At 44.4% G+C, this 22,047-nt stretch overlaps 1 protein-coding gene across 1 annotated transcript; it reads right to left on the bottom strand.

The window, feature by feature from the left end:
• Positions 1 to 633: 633 nt before the first annotated feature.
• LOC109773312 (glyoxysomal fatty acid beta-oxidation multifunctional protein MFP-a) lies at positions 634 to 7,643 on the bottom strand. Its single transcript, XM_020332006.4, has 18 exons — positions 7,282 to 7,643; positions 6,351 to 6,422; positions 6,111 to 6,176; positions 5,956 to 6,012; positions 5,795 to 5,862; positions 5,633 to 5,714; positions 4,133 to 4,188; positions 3,735 to 4,037; positions 3,545 to 3,631; positions 3,290 to 3,464; positions 3,058 to 3,179; positions 2,811 to 2,974; positions 2,481 to 2,735; positions 2,195 to 2,316; positions 1,977 to 2,098; positions 1,361 to 1,509; positions 1,106 to 1,244; positions 634 to 906 (listed from the first exon to the last, which is right to left on the bottom strand). Exons 1-18 carry the CDS (start codon positions 7,376 to 7,378, stop codon positions 868 to 870), a joined length of 2,175 nt encoding a protein of 724 aa, XP_020187595.1. The 5' UTR covers positions 7,379 to 7,643; the 3' UTR covers positions 634 to 867.
• Between the last annotated feature and the right edge of the window lie 14,404 nt (positions 7,644 to 22,047).

Here is a 22,047-nt window from a genome sequence, read left to right as displayed (position 1 = left end):
AGAAAGCACTGTAGACTTTCCTTTTCCCAATATAGATGTGCAGTGTCGCCGCTTTTCTCTCCCTCACCAAATCCAAAACGGGAGCTCGAGAAATGCAAATTTTCCAGAGGAAAGGAGCGCATGGCACGGTCAATTGTCATTTTCCCTTCCATGAGTGATTGTTAGGCGGTCATCCGAACCTCAGAGCCACCGGGTAGAGAAACCCTAGTCGGCTAGGGTCGCAAACAGAAAACGGGCTAGGTCTCATTGCAAAAGGACGGGCCTCTCGGCGTGGCCTGGCGGGGCAAATTCACGGGCAGTGATATGTTCTCCGGCGTATCCTTTTGTGTAGTTCTATTCATGAGCTTAGAAACTTCAATTTTTGAAGCTCACAACGAGTCGTCGCAAAGCTCTCTCTTTGTATTGGCCGCCATGTCTGGTTAGGCCATCCTTGTGATCCTATGTTAGTTCCTGTAAACATCATGACTGGATGAATAAAGCTTTGCAGGATTGTCTAAGATAAAAAAAAGGAGTTCAGGTTTAGGTTGTGCAGTTCAGGTTCATCACACCAGCACATTGAGCACACATTGTTTCAGAAATTCAGGTTTAGACATTCACGCTATTGCAGGGCAGATTCGGTGTGTAACAAAAGAATTGACAGAGCATATTTGCAAATATTATTTAAGAATCATTGCACATATTACATAAATCCCTTCAAGGGTCCAACCGCAATTAGTTACGGTTTCCTTTGCTTCCTAATATACAGCTCACGTGTTGTTATCCTTATTCAGCCCCTTCCACTAATCACCAGTTCACCACCTTCATCGCGCATTATTACTCGGTGACATAATTTCCTTCAGCTGACAGAAGTACCAGGCCTACCATCACCTATAGCCGGGACTTGACTTGACTTGCTGCTGGTGCACTCTGCACATGAAAATTAAGTAGTATCATATACTGTATCACATTTCGCTATCAGAACTTGAAGAATTAATTGGTGATCTAATATTGAGGTACAGGCTTTCATTCTGGCTGAAACAAATAGAAACTACAAGTACTTCTAGTAGTGAAGAAAATAGCTAGGCATTAAAGTTTTCAGCTGAAACGAAATGCCACTCATGCTCACCAGAGGAATCCCCTTTGCTGCTCTTTCGGCGAGGTAGGAGCAAGGCTCGAAGAAGCTGCCGTACCGCTTCGCCCACTCCTGCAACTTGCCGTGGATGTATTTTGCGCCGATGGAATCTCCCCATAACATGACCCCTCCCCTACAATATGTTGCAACAATTGACAGGCGAGTAAGTAGTTGCTAGTAAATCTCTACAACAGGACCTGTAAGCTTCATAATAAGAGGCAAATTTGACCAGGCATCTTAAAAACGGACCTGTAAGGTGGGAAGCCCATGCCAAAGATTGAGGCGATGTCAAGATCCGACGCCTTGACTGCAATGCCCTCATCAAGGACACGGCATGCCTCGTTTATGACCGGGAAGAACACCATCTCAACTATGTCCTTGTCACTTAGCTTCATCAACTGACATGTTTATGCAGAAAGTTTCAGCACTAGAGCAACTTGTTTCTTTTGCAACAAATGCTACTTTAACCACTACCAAGGATATTGTCGATTTAGAATGGATATTTCTACCACTATATATAACCATCCATTCAATGTAAACCAAGCTATATCTGCTCATCTAGTACAGGAGATGCTATAAATATCTACTTCTGCTTTGCTTCTTCCACAAAAAAACAATTGCCATCCATAATACAAACATAAACAGCAACATAATTAACAAAATGTAACGACGTTTTTTTGAGAAATTATTCCTAATTAAAACCCCCTTCTCAATGCTAGAATCACAAGAGCAGATCAGAAAAACAAATATGCCAAGAATGAACAGCTACAGTCATTCTATTACTGCACATGCTTTCACCGAAAACCTTTCTCTAGGAAAATACAATAGAGATTAGACAAAAATCAAAGGATGAACCAAACCAAACCTCAGCGTCTGGAGTGACTCCTGCCATGCTCCTAGATTTCTGAATATACGTCATAATTTCAGGATCAGGAGTTGCCTTCCTCTTATCCTCGTACTTGTAAAATCCCTTCCGACTGGCTTCGCCTACATGAATGGTAACAAATTTCAGAAACCGGTACAAACATTAATTGCAAAAGAACAAATATGCATGATATACTAGTGCAGTTTGATAAATTTTACCTGCCCTTTTGTCCTCCATCATAATAGGAATTAGCATGGACTTGTAGACTCTCTCTGGGAAATTTTCAAGGTACTGCATACCAGTAGCCACAGCAACACCAAAACCAACAAGATCTGCAAGCCTGCATATATATATATATATATATATATATATATATACATAAAATAGTTAGCAACTAGACTGAGCCCATCTAGCATCGCACGAAAACTATCATACGAAACGTTAAGAATGCCGCAGGAGCTTATATATATATTCAGGAAAACAATACATAATTATATATCTGACCTGAATGGACCCATGGGCATTCCAAATTTGGTACATGCACGATCGATCTTGTAAACATCCATACCATAATCAACAAACAGGAGTGCTGACTGGGTGTAAGGAAAGAACATCCTGTTGACGGCAAAACCAGTACAATTCCCAACCACTATTGGTGTCTTCTTGATCCTCTTCCCGACATCCAGCAAGTCAACAACAACCTGTGCTGAAGTGTGCTGGGTACGAACTATTTCCAGGAGTGGCATCACATGCGCAGGACTGCATACGTAGTGCAATCAGTTAATGGATGTACATCCAGAATTACTGTGCATCAATCAATATACACTGCATTACCTAAAGAAGTGTGCGCCAACAATACGGTCTTGCGACTTTGTTTTCTCTCCAATTAGATTAAGATCAATTGTAGATGTGTTGGTAGCAAGGATGCAATGGGAAGGGCAGTACTTCTCCAAGTCCGCAAATATTTGCTGCTTCAACTTCACATTCTCAATAACCGCCTGCAATTGTGAGAAATAACATAATTAAGTATAACTGGCTAACTGTAATTAATTCAGGGTCATTAATAAGATTTAAGACTTGCCTCGATAACTAAGTCCACTTCTTTGAACTTTTCATAGCCAAGGGCACCAGTGACAAGAGACAAAGCCTTCTCATATCTCTCCTCTGTCATTTTTCCTTTCCTCACACGGCTCTGCAAATTGGCTGGTGAAGCGAACCAGTGAGATAATTTTATCTTTTTATTGCACAGACGCAACGTAAGAGATTCCCTGGAAAAAAATAGATATGACGAGGCTTAATCCTGTCTGTAGTACCTTTGATCCTGTCAATTCCAGCATTCAGAAATTTCTCGTTTACTTCTTTCAGTAGCACAGGATAGTTACTCAGTATCATTGCAGTAGCAATTCCAGAACCCATAAGCCCACCACCTAGAATGGCGACTTTAGTTATTTTCCTAGGCATCAAACCCAAGTCTGTAGCACCAGGAACCTGTCGCATATTTTAGAGGATTAACCGATTAAAACACAGTGTAATTCAGTAGTAACAATTAGAAAAAATGTCCTTCATACCTTTGATGTTGCACGCTGAGAGAAGAATACATGAAGTAAGCTTTTACATGTATCCGAGAAAAGAAGGCTCTGGAATGCGTTTGCTTCCTGCATTTACATTAAGGAAGTGAAATCAGAAAATCCTGTAGAATCTGTTCACAACAGGAAAATCAAGTAAAGTGGCGGTAAGAGCATGAGTAGCATCAAGTACCTTCCAGAGCCCAGCTTGAGGGCCTGAAATTATACCTTCTTCAATGACATCAATACAAACAAGTGGGTGTTCAAGATTTGCAGCCTGCTTTCGAGCTTGAGCCCTTGCAAACTTGAGAATCTCCCTAGCCTCACCAAGGGGTTCCAGTTTGTCGGTCTTGTAAAGGCTTTTGATCCATGGCTTTCTGAGCTCACAGATATCCAAAGCCCAACGACGAGCAGTATTCACCAAATCATTAGGAGAAACTATGGAATCAACAAGACCCACTTGGTGTGCCTCTTCGCCCTTAATTGGCTTGGATAGCTGATGCAAATGGGTTGTTTAGTTTAACTGAAGAAGTTGAACTAAACCAGTAAAATCGCAAAAAAGAAAACCATATGCTCCAAAGCAGTATTTACCAATATCATTTCAAGTGACTTTGTCAGCCCAACAAGACGTGGGAGTCGCTGTGTTCCTATAAATATGCATATGAGTCACACATTGAAAAAAAGCTGAATATAATCCAGTTCATTTTGGGGGTTAAGCATATGACAAGGTACAAAGAAACAGTGGAGTTTATATCATTCATATTTAAATAAATTAGGGACGAAAAACAAAACATTCATGATGCAGATGCAGTGCTCAGTACCCGTCTTGTATTATGAGAGGCCTGGTTGTTTTACTGTTCATAGAGCCTACAAGCTAGTTTTGCACAACAAGTTGTCTAGTGATGACCCTGGGCAAAACAGTGGGACAGCCAATGGAGATAGAAAACAGTGGGACAAATGTTTCACGGAAGATTAAAATGGTTGCTTGGAAAGTGGCCAGAGACAGTCTTGCGGTGCAATCTAATAGATGCAGGAGGCACCTTGCTGTACAATCAACATGTAGCATCTGTGGCACTGAAGAAGTGAAGATGAGGATGTTTCCATCCTTTGATCAATTATACAAGTCTCCTGAGCTCAGATACAGGCTCAGTTCAGCATGGGAGTTTCAAGGTGAGGAAATTTTCTTTAATTCTGGTCCAGACTGATTCCTCCATGTATAGATGAATGAAAACACATGAACTGGCTGTAAGTTATGCTTCCTCTTCTAGAGTGATTGGCACCTTCAAAACTATGTCTGGAAAGGAAAGGCTTCAAATGCAGCATCGGTTCTTTCTCTTAAAAGATATGTTTCTTTCATTCTTCGGTTTGTAGAGTAGTGATGGCTATTCTAGTGGCGCCAAACCAAAGGCTCCTTTGTTTGTTTCACACAGGGAATCACTAATCATAAGGCTCTGGGATCGTTGGTCAAGGAGAGATGGAATCCTCCACCTTGGAGCTGGACAAAGGTAAATGCTGATGTATCGCTCAATTCTGCAAGTGGAGGGGGGGGGGGGGGGGTGTCTTTGGTTCGCACTTGTTTTGCGCCTTAGGATAATCCTAGAAACTGATTGCCTTCATGTGCATCGTCTCCTTTCTGTGCCAACAATGGACAGATCACCTTTTTCGGATTTGAAGGAGGCTCTTGGACTTATGTGGTGTCTTCAAGTTGTAAACTTGGTGAGGAGTAAGTGGGATGCTAATGGGGCTGCTAATGCTATTGATAAATTTTGTAATAGGAAAAGTGTTGTACGACATTGCATGGTTTAAAAAACATTAAGCATAACAATTATGAATTATCCTCCTGTGTGACATAATTCGTTGTTATCAATTTTGAATGTTTGTTAGCTCCTGATATATTTCTGGGTGTTTAAAAAAACACAAACATAATAATAAGCAGTTTCTGCGCTACAAAACTAACAGGAAATTGCACGGTTTAAGAGCCACTTTACTTTATGTATAAAAGGATCCAAATAATGAATTGTCTCTGGTACCTATAAGGCTATAACATACAGAAAACGTAACATACATGAGATATTAAATATATAATTTTACCTCCAAATCCTGGAATGATTCCAAGTTGAAGTTCTGGAAGACCTAATTGAGCAGTGGGAGTTGAAATACGTGCATGGCATGCCTAATGTAACACAAAAAAAATCATATAAGATAAAACCTCTTGATTTAACTGATCTAGGGAAGGCTAAAGAAGAAAAGTACCATGGAAACTTCTAATCCTCCGCCAAGACAAAGACCATCAATTGCAGCCACTGATGGCTTTGTTGCTCCTATTTAACACAATATGTACAGGAAATATTCAACAATTTTTTTTAACATAACGGCAGTAATGAACCAAGAGACAAGGCGGACTAATCATATACCTTCCAGAAGTTCAGTGAGAATGTCTATTGATATGTAACCAACCTTTGGCTGCTCAACTGTTAGAAACATATATAAAAGAAATGGTGAGATTTATAGAATTATTCAAACAGTAATGAAACAACAAGAATAACACAATGAGATGAGTATAACCTACTTTTTCCACTGTGAAGATCACCAAAGGAACTAATATCAAATCCTCCAGAAAATTTCCCTCCTTTCCCTGTGAAAGGCTTGAAATAATAAGGAACGGTTTACTCACTGGAACAAATAGTGTTTTGTTCTTCAAATGCACAAACATGGTGACGGCTAGATAGCCCGGACATGGAGAAGGTGGGTGGGGCCAGCGCCCCAGGCGTGGCATTTATATTGGCTAAAAAAATGAACAGGCAAATACCTGTAACAACAATAGCTTTGACATCCGTCCTCTGAAGAGCTTCTTCATAGCTTTCCTTTAAGCTTAGGAGTACTGAAAGAAAAAAAAGTCATGGTGAAAAATATACTATCGCCAAAAGATTTTTCAATAATGTTTTACATAATCTTCAGAGGCAACAGATTCTAATTACATTCATCTGATTATCCTGCACATGCTTATGTTAGGAGGAGAACAACTTGCGCTTATGTTGGTCAACTGTTTGGTGCATAAACCTGTGGTCATCAGATACAAACGCAGTACTTTGTAGAATGCCATGTGATTTTGGTACAAAAAATTGGCAAAACAGTCGGGTTTAAATGTTACTCATTGCATAGTTGTTGTAACAGCAGCCTAACAGGTGACAGCAACAGCTTTGGCTATAGAGGCGGCAGTTAGATCACGCTAAAAGCAACGCGCGCACGCACACACACACGCAAAGGAGATAGTACTGAATTTCTGATTTTGTAAAGCGCTAGTACTGTACTACTAAGGCCCTCTGCCCCAGCAAAGCAGAGTGAGCTGGGAGAAAAAATCCCCAATGTTCAAGGACCAAATCCTTGTCTTGGCTGTGTACGTGTGCGTCTCCGACCTGGAATCTCGCCGGCCGGAGTTGAGTACCTGTGGCTGCCGCTGTGTGTGCGCACCTCCACCAGAGAGTTGCCCCAATATCACAGACCCCCAATCCTGTTGAACCAGCAACCAGGCACCTCCCTCGAGGAGTGAAAATTAAGTAAGCCTAGCGGCAGCTAAAAAACACACTTCTTGGTCGCGAATCACGCCTCTCCCCATCAAACGCACGGAGAATTCAACAGAAAAGAGAAACAAAACAGGCGGAGCAGCAGATTGGGATGGGATCCAGGACGACAGATTGGGATGGGATCCAGGACGAGGATGGATGCCGCTGGTACGGTACCATCGATGGAGAGGGAGTTGACTGGCGGGTTGCAGATGGTGATGACGGCGACGCCGTCGCCGCCCACCTCCATCTCGGTCCTCCCCTTCGCCGCCATCGCCTCCGCCGGTTCCCAAGATCGATCCCGCCCGCCCGCCTGCCGCCCGGTGTTTGTTTCTTGCAGGTCTCGCTCAGGTTGCTTGGGGGAGTTGGGAGCTTGCAGTTGCAGGATTTATCTGCTATCCTCCGAAATTCATTTATAGCGGCTACTGTGTAGAGGCAGGCTGTTGCGCTGCGCTGGCGCCATCAAACCTCCCTTGCAAGCTTTGGAGTGCGGGGGCCGATCCGTTCGATCTCACTTAAACGTGACGTCCGATCTGGCCAGGGACGTTGGATTAGGGACATTGGATTTGAGCGACATGATCCTCTCCATGATGAATTGCTAATGAGTAAATGAGTTCTTATATTTCTTTACCGAGGGAGTATTAGGTAATCTTGAAGAGAGAGACACGACCGTGGAGAGATTTTTTATATGACCATGAAACATCAAAGATTTAAAATCTAGTCCATAAACATGCGTACTATACGAAATGCACCTTGACGTTGCTTATTGCGTCAAATAATTAATTATTGCATTAACATGATCATCATGCCTTTTTTTTGCTCAGTTAGCTGGCTTAAATTCCAAGAGACCGGGTTTATATATCCCGCGAATCTGGTCCGCAACCGCCTTGTATTTGGCATCCTTGCCATCTCCGTTGGTTGCATCGATGAAGAGATGGAGGAGCACGCCTAGTTCCGACTCATCGTCACTCTCGGTTCTCACCACTTTGTTGAATTTGATCCTGTCCTGTACCAGCCTGACGTGCTCTTCCACCGCCCACCTGCCAAGCCATTGGATGTGTGGATTGTTGATGTCTACTGGTGGACCCGCACCAAGAACCGCCATGGCGCAAATGGCTACAGTGGCAACAGCAAATAGGAGGCTATTTCCCATGGTTTTTGCTTGGGATGACGCCTTGGTGCTAAGTATTGAAGTTTGTATCTGTAAGGTGCAAGTTGTATTTGCTGGAGGAGATAACACATGACGATTAGGGGCATTTATATTGCTCTAGGCCTAGCTGCTTTGCCAACAAATGGCTAAAAGTAGAATTTCCCTTTTTGAAAAGAATTCATTAGTTCGTATCAAATCTTCTCCGTCTCTATATAACCTCTTTAAATTTAGTAAAAAAATGTTTGACATGATTTTTGGGATCAATTTTGGTTAAAAGGAGTGATCTGTCCAAAAGAAATACTGCTCAGGATTTGATAGAATGCATTGACGGTTAATAATACATTGAGCTAGCAATTAAAAGAAATCTTTCCATGCCATTGTGACAACTTGTATTCCAGCTAATAGGCCTACAAGATCCAGATAGTGAGGCTATAACCAATCTATTTTAGTTTCTTTAGCAAACCAACCTATTTTAGTGATGGAGCTATACACTGTAGTTGCTCCCCATCAACCGCACAGAGAATTCAACAGAAAAGAGAAATAAAATAGGCGGAGCAACACATTGGGATGGGGTCCAGGACGAGGATGGATGCTGCTGGTACGGTACCATCGATGGAGAGGGAGTTGACTGGCGGGTTGCAGATGGTGATGACGGCGACGCCGTCGCCGCCCACCTCCATCTTGGTCCTCCCCTTGGCCGCCATCGACACCGCTGGTTCCCAAGATTGATCCCGCCTGCCGCCCGGTATTTGTTTCTTGCAGGTCTCAGTGAGGTTGCTTGGGGGAGTTGGGAGCTTGCGGTTGCAGGATTTATCTGCTATCCTCTAAAATTCATTTATAGCGGCCTACTGTAGAGGCTGTTGAGCTGCGCTGGCGCCATCAAACCTCCCTCCCTTGCAAGCTTTGGAGTGCGGTTGCGGAGGCCGATCCGCTCCATCTCATCTCACTTAGAGCAACTCCAACGCGCTGACCCAAACGGACGGCGATTTTGTCCGCTTTTTGTCCGTTTGGGTCGGCCGTCCGCTCGGCGTCCGCCCTATTTTCTTTTTGGGTTGGCCGTGCGTCCAACGCAAGCGACCCATTTCATGTCTACGTACAAATTTTAAGAGGCCTGCGGCCATAGATCATGCCAGCGGATACTCAAAGTTCATGCCAGCACTATGCCAGCGGCTGACATACAATGCCAGCCTCCAAAAAGAGCATCACACAGTTCTTGCTAGCGCACTTGCCAGCGGCCAGCACATATGCCAGCACATAAAAAAGGGGCGGGAGTTCGACCACGCCATCTCGGCCGTGGTCATGCCAGCACACTTGCCGGCATACAAAAAGGGATGGCGCATGCCGCCATAGATCACTCTCGTCGAACTTGAGCATGTCGGCCTGCATCTTCTCGAACCACGGCCTCTTCCTCGGCGACATGGTGTTGAGGTCCACCTTCATGATCTCCACCCCCGTCATCATGCTAGCGAGAGCCACTTCTTTCGCCTTGGTCTTGGCATTGGCGGACTCGGTCTCTAGCATCTTGGTTTGCTTCTTCGCCTCCATCTCAAGCATCCCTGTTTGCTTCTCCGCCTCCATCTCAAGCCTCCTCCTCTGGATCTCCGCGTTCATTTGCTCTTCCTTGTCTTGCCGGCGCTTCTCTCCCTTGAGTCCTTCTTGGTCATCATGCCCTCCACGGTTGCGATCAAGGTGATGGATGCTGCATCCCACTTGTCCTCCTTTTTGGAGTTGGTCTTCCCTCGCGGCCGTGGCTTCTCGCCCTCCCCAACCTCCTCCATGGCTTTCTCCCCCCCACGCGCCATGAGGGCGGCATATTGCGCCTTGAACTTCTCCTCCCCGTTGATTGCCTTCATGTTGGACCTTGAATGCCTACAAATGAATAGCATGCAAGCATATCGGCAAATGGATATGCAAATGGACATGCAAGCATAAACGGAATGAAAACAAAGAAGGGCACATGCATACCATGTCTTGCATGCCGATGCCGCTCATGGGGCGTGCCTTGATGCTCTCAAGAGTGGCACAAAACTTGTTGCACTCTTGTTGGATCATCCTCCATCGCTTCGAAATGGACACCCACCCACGCGTGCTATGCATTTGGTACGGTGCAAACTTCTTGCATTCATGGAATTCACGGTGGACACGAATCCAAAAGGTTGATGCCTTTTGTTTGGCGCCGACCTTGGGGTATTACCCAATGTCCCTCCAACACTCATAGAGGATCTTGTCCTCGGCCATCGTGTATGCCTTCGTCCACTTGCTCTTGCGCTTCGGCTTCGCCCTGGGTTGGCGAGCTCGTCCTCGAACAAAGGCTTCCCGTCGATGTCCAACTCATCCTCTTCCTCGAGGCTGTAGTTCTCCAAAAACTCATGGTCGAGCGGGAAGCCGTCCAGGTCCAAGCCGACCTGATCTTGCATGAAGGCGTCCTGCATGGTAGCTTGATCATAGGCCGCCAGCATGAATGGCGTTCGGTCGTCCTGGCTTCGGGTCTCCTCGGGATCGTACGCAGCCGCCGCGGCACCACCAGCGGAGGCAGCGACCGTCGCACCACCATCGAAGATGATGTTCTCCATGATGAAATGATTGGTCGTTTCCTCGTCGGCGGCTGATGTCGCTTGAAGCTACGTCGGTATTTCCCCAAAGAGGAAGGGATGATGCAGCACAGCGGCGGTAGGTATTTCCCTCAGATATGAAACCAAGGTTATCTAATCAGTAGGAGAACCAAGCAACACAACGTAAACAGCCCCTGCACATAAATAACAACCACTCGCAACCCGACGTGTTAAAGGGGCTGTCAATCCCTTTCGGGTAACGGCGCCAGAAACGGTGCGTGGGCAGGAGAAAGTTGTAATGGATTGAATAAATAGATCACAAATAAAATAAAGTGCAGCAAAGTATTTTTGTATTTTTTGGTTTAATAGATCTGAAAATAAATGCAAAGGAAAAGTAGATCGCAAAGACAAATATATGAGAAAGATAAATAACAAACGGTGGGTGAACAAATTACTATTGGGCAATTGATAGAACTTCAAATAATCATGACGATATCCAGGCAATGATCATTATATAGGCATCACGTCCAAGATTAGTAGACCGACTCCTGCCTGCATCTACTACTATTACTCCACACATCGACCGCTATCCAGCATGCATCTAGTGTATTAAGTTCATGGAAAAATGTACTAATGCAATAAGAACGATGACATGATGTAGACAATACCTATCTATGTAGAGATAGACCCCATCGTTTTATCCTTAGTAGCAATGATACATACGTGCCGGTTCCCCTTCTGTCACTGGGATCAAGCACCGTAAGATCGAACCCACTACAAAGCACCTCTTCCCATTGCAAGATAAATAGATCAAGTTGGCCAAACAAAACCCAAATATCAGAGAAGAAATACGAGGCTATAAGCAATCATGCATATAAGAGATCAAAGAAACTCAAATAACTTTCATGGATATAAAAAGATAGATCTGATCATAAACTCAAAGTTCATCGATCCCAACAAACACACCGCAAAAGAGTTACATCATATGGATCTGCAAGAGACCATTGTATTGAGAATTCAGCAAGAGAGAGGAAGCCATCTAGCTACTAACTACGGATCAGAAGGTCTACAAAGAACTACGCATGCATCATCGGAGAGGCACCAATGGAGGTGGTGAACCCCATCCGAGATGGTGTCTAGATTGGATCTGGTGGTTCTGGACTCTACGGCGGCTGGATGAATATTTCGTCGACTCCCCTAGGGTTTTGGGAATATTGGGGGTATTTATAGAGCAAAGAGGCGGTCCGGGGGGCACCCGAGGTGGGCACAACCCACCAGGGCGCGCCTGGGCCTCCTGGCGCACCCTGGTGGGTTGTGCTCTCCTCGGAGTACCCCCCCAGGCGCAGCCAGGGCCCATTATGTGTCTTCTAGTCCAAAAAAAATCTCAGTGAAGTTTCGTTGCATTTGGACTCCGTCTGATATTGATTTCCTGCGATGTAAAAAACATGCAGAAAACAACAACTAGCACTTGGCACTATGTCAATAGGTTAGTACCAAAAAATGATATAAAATGATTATAAAACATCCAAGATTGATAATATAACAGCATGGAACAATCAAAAATTATAGATACGTTGGAGACGTATCAGCATCCTCAAGCTTAACTCCTACTCGTCCTCGAGTAGGTAAGTGATAAAAAACAGAATTTTTGATGTGGAATGCTGCCTAACTTGTCATATCATATTCTTTTCTTTATAGCTTGGACATTTGGACTTTTATGTGATTCAAAGCAATAGTCTAATTCTGACATGATAATTTAGATACTCAAGCATATCAACAAGCAACCGTATCTTTCAAAATATCAACGCTAAAATAAGTTATCCCTAGCCCATCATGCTCAACCATTGATCCATTCATGAAACACACTCGCATATTAGCTACACCCAATACTCAAGTACGATCATATTGCCTCCTAGTTGGTGCTTTTATAAGAGAAGATGGAGACTCAAATTTAAAATAAAAATTGCATAAAGTAAAAGAAAGGCCCTTCACAGAGGAAAGTAGGGATTTGTAGAGGTGCCAGAGCTCAAAGAAAAAACTTAGAGATAAAAACATTTTGGGAGGTGCATCCATCCCACCAACGAAAACGACTTAGAGTTCCCAACACTTTCCATGCTAGATATATCATAGGCGGTTCCCAAACAAAAAATAAAGTTTATTCCTTTTTCCACCATACTTTCACTTTCCATGGCTAGTCGTATCCATGGTTGCCCTCCATACCAACACTTTCCAAGGAATTTATTATTTAACAACATAAAGTAAATTCATTTTTTTCATTTCGGGAATGGGCATCCCTAAAACATTTGCCTTACTCTCGTGCAATGACAAGTGAATAAACACTCATTGTGAGAATAACACATCCAGCATGGAAAATATTAGCCACCCCTCACCGCTCCGCGAGCGAAACGAACACACAAAAGAGAAGTTTATTTTGAAAATTAGAGATGGCACATGCAAATTTGCTTAGAACGGCAAAAGAATACCGCATATAGGTAGATATAGTGGATTCATGTGGCAAAACTGGTTTAAAGGATTTTGGATGCACAAGTAGAGATCATACTTAGTGCAAAATGAAGGCTAGCAAAAAATTGAGAAGCGACCAACCAAGAAACGAATAATCTCATAAGCAAGCTGAAGGAAATATGCCCTAGAGGCAATAATAAAGTTGTTATTTATATTTCCTTATATCATGATAAATGTTTATTATTCATGCTAGAATTGTATTAACCGGAAACTTAGTACATGTGTGAATACATAGATAAACAGAGTGTCACTAGTATGCCTCTACTTGACTAGCTCGTTGAATCAAAGATGGTTAAGTTTCCTAGCCATAGACATGAGTTGTCATTTGATTAACGGGATCACATCATTAGAGAATGATGTGATTGACTTGACCCATTCCATTAGCCTAGCACTTGATCGTTTAGTATGTTGCTATTGCTTTCTTCATGACTTATACATGTTCCAATGATTATGAGATTATGCAACTCCCGAATACCGGAGGAACACTTGGTGTGCTACCAAATGTCACAACGTAACTGGGTGATTATAAAGGTGCTCTACAGGTGTCTCCGATGGTACTTGTTGAGTTGGCATAGATCGAGATTAGGAGTTGTCACTCCGATTGTCGGAGAGGTATCTCTGGGCCCTCTCGGTAATGCACATCACTATAAGCCTTGCAATCAATGTGACTAATGAGTTAGTTGTGGGATGATGCATTACGGAACGAGTAAAGAGACTCGCCGGTAAACGAGATTGAACTAGGTATTGAGATACCGACGGTTGAATCTCGGGTAAGTAACATACCGATGACAAAGGGAACAAGTATGTTGTTATGCGGTTTGACCGATAAAGATCTTCGTAGAATATGTAGGAACCAATATGAGCATCCAGGTTAGGCTATTGGTTATTGACCGGAGATGAGTCTCGGTCATGTCTACATAGTTCTCGAACCCGTAGGGTCCGCACACTTAACGTTCGGTGACGATCGGTATTATGAGTTTATGTGTTTTGATGTACCGAAGATAGTTCAGAGTCCCGGATGAGATCACGGACATGACGAAGAGTCTCGAAATGGTTGAGACATAAAGATTGATATATTGGATGACTATATTCGGGCACCGAATGAGTTCCGTGGGTCACCGGATAATTATCGGAGTGCCGGGGGGTTATCGGAACCCCCGGGGGAACTAATGGGCCAACATGGGCCTTGTGAGAGAGAGAGGAGGGGGCCTTAGGGCTGGCCACGCCCCCCCTTGGGGAGTCCGAATTGGACAAGGAAGGGGGCGGCGCCCCCTCTTTCCCTCCCTCTCTCCCTCTCCTTCCTCCCCCTTCCCCTTCCTAGTTGGACTAGGAAAGGGGGAGTCCTACTCCTACTAGGAGGAGGACTCCCCCCTCTCCTTGGCGTGCCCTAGGCCGGCCGGCCTCCCCCTTGCTCCTTTATATACGGGGGCAGGGGGCACCCTAGAACAGACAACAGACATTGATCTCTTAGCCGTGTGCGGTGCCCCCTCCACCATAATCTACCTCGGTCATATCGTTGCAGTGCTTAGGCGAAGCCCTGCGCCGGTAGCTTCATCATCATCGTCATCACGTCGTTGTGTTGACGAAGCTCTCCCTCGACACTCAGTTGTATCGAGAGTTCGTGGGACGTCACCGAGGCGAACGTGTGCAGATCGCGGAGGTGCCATACTTTCGGTACTAGGATCGGTCGGATCGTGAAGACGTACGACTACATCAACCGCGTTGTCATAACGCTTCCGCTTACGGTCTACGAGTGTATGTGGACTATACTCTCCCCTCTCGTTGCTATGCATCACCATGATCTTGCGTGTGCGTAGGATTTTTTTTGAAATTACTGCGTTCCCCAACAGTGGCATCAGAGCCAGGTTTATGCATAGATGTTATATGCACGAGTAGAACACAAGTGAGTTGTGGGCGATAATAGTCATACTGCTTACCAGCATGTCATACTTTGATTTGGCAGTATTGTTGGATGAAGCGGTCCGGACCGACATTACATGTACGCTTACGCGAGACTGGTTCTACCGACGTGCTTCGCACACAGGTGGCTGGTGGGTGTCAGTTTCTCCAACTTTAGTTGAATCAAGTGTGGCTATGCCTGGTCCTTGTTGAAGGTTAAAACAACACATGCTTGACGAAAAATCGTTGTGGTTTTGATGCATAGGTAAGAACGGTTCTTGCTCAGCCCGTAGCAGCCACGTAAAACTTGCAACAACAAAGTAGAGGACGTCTAACTTGTTTTTGCAGGGCATGTTGTGATGTGATATGGTCAAGACATGATGCTAAATTTTATTGTATGAGATGATCATGTTTTGTAACAAAGTTATCGGCAACTGGCAGGAGCCATATGGTTGTCGCTTTATTGTATGAAATGCAATCGCCATGTAATTTCTTTACTTTATCACTAAGTGGTAGCGATAGTTGTAGAAGCAATAGTTGGCGAGACGACAACGATGCTATGATGGAGATCAAGGTGTCGCGCTGGTGACGATGGTGATCATGACGGTGCTTTCGAGATGGAGATCAAAGGCACAAGATGATGATGGCCATATCATATCACTTATATTGATTGCATGTGATGTTTATCCTTTATGCATCTTATTTTGCTTAGTTCGGCGGTAGCATTATAAGATGATCTCTCACTAAATTTCAAGGTACAATTGTTCTCCCTGAGTATGCACTGTTTCGAAAGTTCGTCGTGCCGAGACACCACGTGATGATCGGGTGTGATAAGCTCTATGTTCACATACAACGGGTGCAAGCCAGTTTTGCACACGCAGAATACTCGGGTTAAACTTGACGAGCCTAGCATATGCAGATATAGCCTCGGAACACTGAGACCGAAAGGTCGAGCGTGAATCATATAGTAGATATGATCAACATAGTGATGTTCACCATTGAAAACTACTACATCTCACGTGATGATCGGACATGGTTTAGTTGATATGGATCACGTGATCACTTAGATGATTAGAGGGATGTCTATCTAAGTGGGAGTTCTTAAGTAATTTGATTAATTGAACTTTAATTTATCATGAACTTAGTACCTGATAGTATTTTGCATGTCTATGTTGTTGTAGATAGATGACCCGTGCTGTTGTTCCGTTGAATTTTAATGCGTTCCTAGAGAAAGCTAAGTTGAAAGATGATGGTAGCAACTAGACGGACTGGGACCGTAACTTGAGGATTATCCTCATTGCTGCACAGAAGAATTACATCCTGGAAGCACCGCTAGGTGCCAAACCCGCTGCAGGAGCAACGCCAGATGTTATGAACATCTGTTAGAGCAAAGCTGATGACTACTCGATAGTTCAGTGTGCCATGCTTTACGGCTTAGAACCGGGACTTCAACGACGTTTTGAACGTCATGGAGCATATGAGATGTTACAGGAGTTGAAGTTAATATTTCAAGCAACTGCCCGGATTGAGAGATATGAAGTCTCCAATAAGTTCTACAGCTGCAAAATGGAGGAGAATAGTTCTATCAGTGAACATATACTCAAAATGTCTGGGTATAACAATCACTTGATTCAACTGGGAGTTAATCTTCCTGATGATAGTGTCATTGACAGAATTCTTCAATCACTGCCACCAAGCTACAAGAGCTTCGTGATGAATAACATGCAAGGGATGGATAAGACAATTCCCGAGCTCTTCGCAATGCTAAAGGCTGTGGAGGTAGAAATGAAGAAAGAGCATCAAGTGTTGATGGTTAACAAGACCACCAGTTTCAAGAAAAAGGGTAAAGGGAAGAAGGGGAACTTCAAGAAGAACGCCGAGCAAGTTGTTGCTCAAGTGAAGAAGCCCAAGTCTGGACCTAAGCCTGAGACTGAGTGCTTCTACTGCAAAGGGACTGGTCACTGGAAGCGGAACTGCCCCAAGTATTTGGCGGATAAGAAGGATGGCAAGGTGAACAAAGGTATATGTGATATACATGTTATTGATGTGTACCTTTCTAATGCTCGCAGTAGTGCCTGGGTATTTGATACTGGTTCTGTTGCTAATATTTGCAACTCGAAACAGGGACTACAGATTAAGCGAAGATTGGCTAAGGACGAGGTGACGATGCGCGTGGGAAATGGTTCCAAAGTTGATGTGATCGCAGTCGGCACGCTACCTCTACATCTACCTTCGGGATTAGTTTTAGACCTGAATAATTGTTATTTGGTGCCAGCATTAAGCATGAACATTATATCTGGATCTTGTTTGATGCGAGACGATTATTCATTTAAATCAGAGAATAATGGTTGTTCTATTTATATGAGTAATATCTTTTATGGTCATGCACCCTTGAAGAGTGGTCTATTTTTGTTGAATCTCGATAGTAGTGACACACATATTCATAATATTGAAGCCAAAAGATGCAGAGTTGATAATGATAGTGCAACATATTTGTGCCACTGCCATTTACGTCATATTGGTGTAAAGCGCATGAAGAAACTCCATTCTGATGGACTTTTGGAATCACTTGATTATGAATCACTTGGTACTTGCGAACCATGCCTCATGGGCAAAATGACTAAAACGCCGTTCTCCGGAACAATGGAGCGAGCAACAGATTTGTTGGAAATCATACATACTGATGTATGTGGTTCGATGAATGTTGAGGCTCGTGGCGGGTATCGTTATTTTCTCACCTTCACAGATGATTTGAGAAGATATGGGTATATCTACTTGATGAAGCATAAGTCTGAAACATTTGAAAAGTTCAAAGAATTTTAGAGTGAAGTGGAAAATCATCGTAACAAAAAAAATAAAGTTTCTACGATCTGATCGTGGAGGAGAATATTTGAGTTACGAGTTTGGTCTTCATTTGAAACAATGCGGAATAGTTTTGCAACTCACGCCACCCGGAACACCACAACGTAATGGTGTGTCCGAACGTCGTAATCGTACTCTACTGGATATGGTGCGATCTATGATGTCTCTTACTGATTTACCGCTATCGTTTTGGGGTTATGCTTTAGAGACGGCTACATTCACGTTAAATAGGGAACCATCTAAATCCGTTGAGATGACACCTTATGAACTGTGGTTTGGCAAGAAACCCAAGTTGTCGTTTCTTAAAGTTTGGGGCTGCGATGCTTATGTGAAAAAGCTTCAACCTGATAAGCTCGAACCCAAATCGGAGAAATGTGTCTTCATAGGATACCCAAAGGAGACTGTTGGGTACACCTTCTATCACAGATCCGAAGGCAAGACATTCGTTGCTAAGAATGGATCCTTTCTAGAGAAGGAGTTTCTCTCGAAAGAAGTGAGTGGGAGGAAAGTAGAACTTGATGAGGTAACTATACCTGCTCCCTTATTCGAAAGTAGTTCATCACAGAAATCGGTTCCTGTGACTCCTACACCAATTAGTGAGGAAGATAATGATGATCATGTAACTTCAGATCAAGTTACTACCGAACCTTGTAGGTCAACCAGAGTAAGATCCACACCAGAGTGGTACGGTAATCCTATTCTGGAAGTCATGTTACTTGACCATGACGAACCTACGAACTATGAGGAAGCGATGATGAGCCCAGATTCCGTGAAATGGCTTGAGGCCATGAAATATTAGATGGGATCCATGTATGAGAACAAAGTGTGGACTTTGGTTGACTTGCCCGATGATCGGCAAGCCATCGAGAATAAATGGATCTTCAAGAAGAAGAATGACGCTGATGGTAATGTTACTGTCTACAAAGCTCGACTTGTTGCGAAAGGTTTTCGACAAGTTCAAGGAGTTGACTATGATGAGACCTTCTCACCCGTAGCGATGCTTAAGTCCGTCCGAATCATGTTAGCAATTGCTGCATTTTATGATTATGAAATTTGGCAAATGGATGTAAAGACTGCTTTCCTGAATGGATTTCTGGAAGAAGAGTTGTATATGATGCAACCCGAAGATTTTATCGATCCAAAGGATGCTAACAAAGTGTGCAAGCTCCAGCGATCCATTTATGGACTAGTGCAAGCATCTCGGAGTTGGAATAAACGTTTTGATAGTGTGATCAAAGCATATGGTTTTATACAGACGTTTGGAGAAGCCTGTATTTACAAGAAAGTGAGTGGGAGCTCTGTAGCATTTCTAATATTATATGTGGATGACATATTGTTGATTGGAAATGATATAGAATTTCTGGATAGCATAAAAGGATACTTGAACAAGAGTTTTTCAATGAAAGACCTCTGTGAAGCTGCTTATATATTGGGCATCAAGATCTATAGAGATAGATCGAGACGCTTAATTGGACTTTCACAAAGCACATACCTTGATAAAGTTTTGAAGAAGTTCAAAATGGATCAAGCAAAGAAAGGGTTCTTGCCTGTGTTACAAGGTGTGAAGTTGAGTCAGACTCAATGCCCGACCACTGCAGAAGATAGAGAGAAAATGAAAGTTGTTCCCTATGCTTCAGCCATAGGCTCTATCATGTATGCAATGTTGTGTACCAGACCTGATGTGTGCCTTGCTATTAGTTTAGCAGGGAGGTACCAAAGTAATCCAGGAGTGGATCACTGGACAGCGGTCAAGAACATCCTGAAATACCTGAAAAGGACTAAGGATATGTTTCTCGTTTATGGAGGTGACAAAGAGCTCGTTCTAAATGGTTACGTTGTTGCAAGTTTTGACACTGATCCGGATGACTCTAAGTCACAAACCGGATATGTATTTATATTGAACGGTGGAGCTGTCAGTTGGTGCAGTTCTAAGCAAAGCGTCGTGGCGGGATCTACGTGTGAAGCGGAGTACATAGCTGCTTCGGAAGCAGCAAATGAAGGAGTCTGGATGAAGGAGTTCATATCCAATCTAGGTGTCATACCTAGCGCATCGGGTCCAATGAAAATCTTTTGTGACAATACTGGTGCAATTGCCTTGGCAAAGGAATCAAGATTTCACAAGAGAACCAAGCACATCAAGAGACGCTTCAATTCCATCCGCGATCAAGTCAAGGAGGGAGACATAGAGATTTGCAAGATACATACGGATCTGAATGTTGCAGACCCGTTGACTAAGCCTCTCTCACGAGCAAAACATGATCAACACCAAGACTCCATGGGTGTTAGAATCATTACTGTGTAATCTAGATTATTGACTCTAGTGCAAGTGGGAGACTGAAGGAAATATGCCCTAGAGGCAATAATAAAGTTGTTATTTATATTTCCTTATATCATGATAAATGTTTATTATTCATGCTAGAATTGTATTAACCGGAAACTTAGTACATGTGTGAATACATAGACAAACAGAGTGTCACTAGCACTAGTAAAAAAAAGACACATCCGTGGCATTTTGGGCCGAACGAATTTTTTTCTGTCATACATATGACACTTCTATGACGATAATTGTGACAAAACCCGGTATCATCATAGATGTGGTTGGCTCCTACTTCTATGACAAAAAATCATGACAAAAAATGGGCTTTTCGTCCTGGGCGGGCCGGAGACGCAGCTGCATGACATTCTTTGGGCCGTCCATGACGGAAAAAACCGTGGTAGAAGCGAGGGGGAGGAAAATTTCGGGGAGTTCCCGGTTACGGTGGGAGGTCGGGGGCCGAGCGATGCGCGTTTCTCTCGTACACGTACGCGCGTGTGTGCGAGGCGTTGGCTCTAACTGAACCCGAGCGAGGCGTTGGGCTCTAACTGAACCCGAGCGATTGCACTGCAGGCTACGCGTTACTGAACCCGAGCGATCGATCGATGGCTGTTAACTGAACCCGATCAAGAGATTCCTTCGCTACTGCTGCTAACTGAAGCCGATCGATGCTGCATCTGGGATGAACAGTGAGCGTTGTGGGGGGGGGGGTTGGATGAACAGTGAGCGGTGGCGTTGCCTCTGGATGAACATGATCCCGTGGTGTGGTGGAGGGCTGGATGAACAGTAGACGGTGGAGGGGTGCCCGTGGAGGGGTGGTTGAACAGGACCCCGTGGTGTGGAGGGCTGGATGAATAGTAGACGGTGGAGGGGTGCCCGTGGATGGGTGGTTGAACAGTAGCCGGTGGAGGCTGGAGGAACAGGAGCCCGTGGAGGCTGGAGGAGGTCGATGGTAGCCCGTGGAGGCTGGAGGAGGTCGACGGTGGAGATGAACAGTATCCCGTGGAGTCCCGTTTTGCGGTACGCCACACCCCTCCCGATGAATAGGACCCCTGTTTCGACCGTAGGAGGTCCGTTTCGTCTGTTTTGCGGTACGCCACACCCCTCCCGATCAACAGGACCCCCGTTTCGACCGTAGGAGGTCCGTTTCGTCCGTTTTGCGGTACGCCACACCCCTCCCGATCAACAGGACCCCCGTTTCGACCGTAGGAGGTCCGTTTCGTCCATTTTGCGGTACGCCACACCCCTCCCAATCAACAGGACCCCCGTTTCGACCGTAGGAGGTTCGTTTCCTTCGTTTTGCGGTACACCACAACCCGATCAACAGGACCCCGTTCCGAACGTAGGAGGTCCGTTTCCTCCGTTTTGTGGTACGCCAGGCCTCGTTTCCATCGCCTATTCCGTCCAAGCCCTCCCGATGAACACGACCACACATTCTGTTCCGACCCAGCCGGTTGGCTCCCACGTGTTCCGTTACCTCCCGATGAACACGACGCATTCCGTTGCCTCCCCATGAACACGACACATTCCGTTGCCTCCCCATGAACACGACGCATTCCGTTGCCTCACCATTAACACGACGACGACGCTATTACTCCGTTCCGACCCAGCTATGTACACGAGCCCTGGCCGTACGTATGCGC

The sequence above is a fragment of the Aegilops tauschii genome, chromosome 3 (genome assembly GCF_002575655.3).
Source record: "Aegilops tauschii subsp. strangulata cultivar AL8/78 chromosome 3, Aet v6.0, whole genome shotgun sequence".
Lineage (NCBI taxonomy): Eukaryota > Viridiplantae > Streptophyta > Magnoliopsida > Poales > Poaceae > Aegilops > Aegilops tauschii.
The sequence above is the reverse complement of the archived record's forward strand: the minus strand, read 5'-3'. Positions and strand labels throughout refer to the sequence as shown.

Excerpts from the sequence above, each read along its gene's own strand:
- LOC109773312 (XM_020332006.4), bottom strand. The coding sequence starts at position 7,378 with ATGGCGGCGAAGGGGAGGACCGAGATGGAGGTGGGCGGCGACGGCGTC. Across the intron at positions 5,715-5,794 it reads GAGGATTAGAAGTTTCCATG|GCATGCCATGCACGTATTTC; the intron begins GTACTTTTCTTC and ends GTGTTACATTAG. Across the intron at positions 2,736-2,810 it reads GTTGGCGCACACTTCTTTAG|TCCTGCGCATGTGATGCCAC; the intron begins GTAATGCAGTGT and ends CTACGTATGCAG.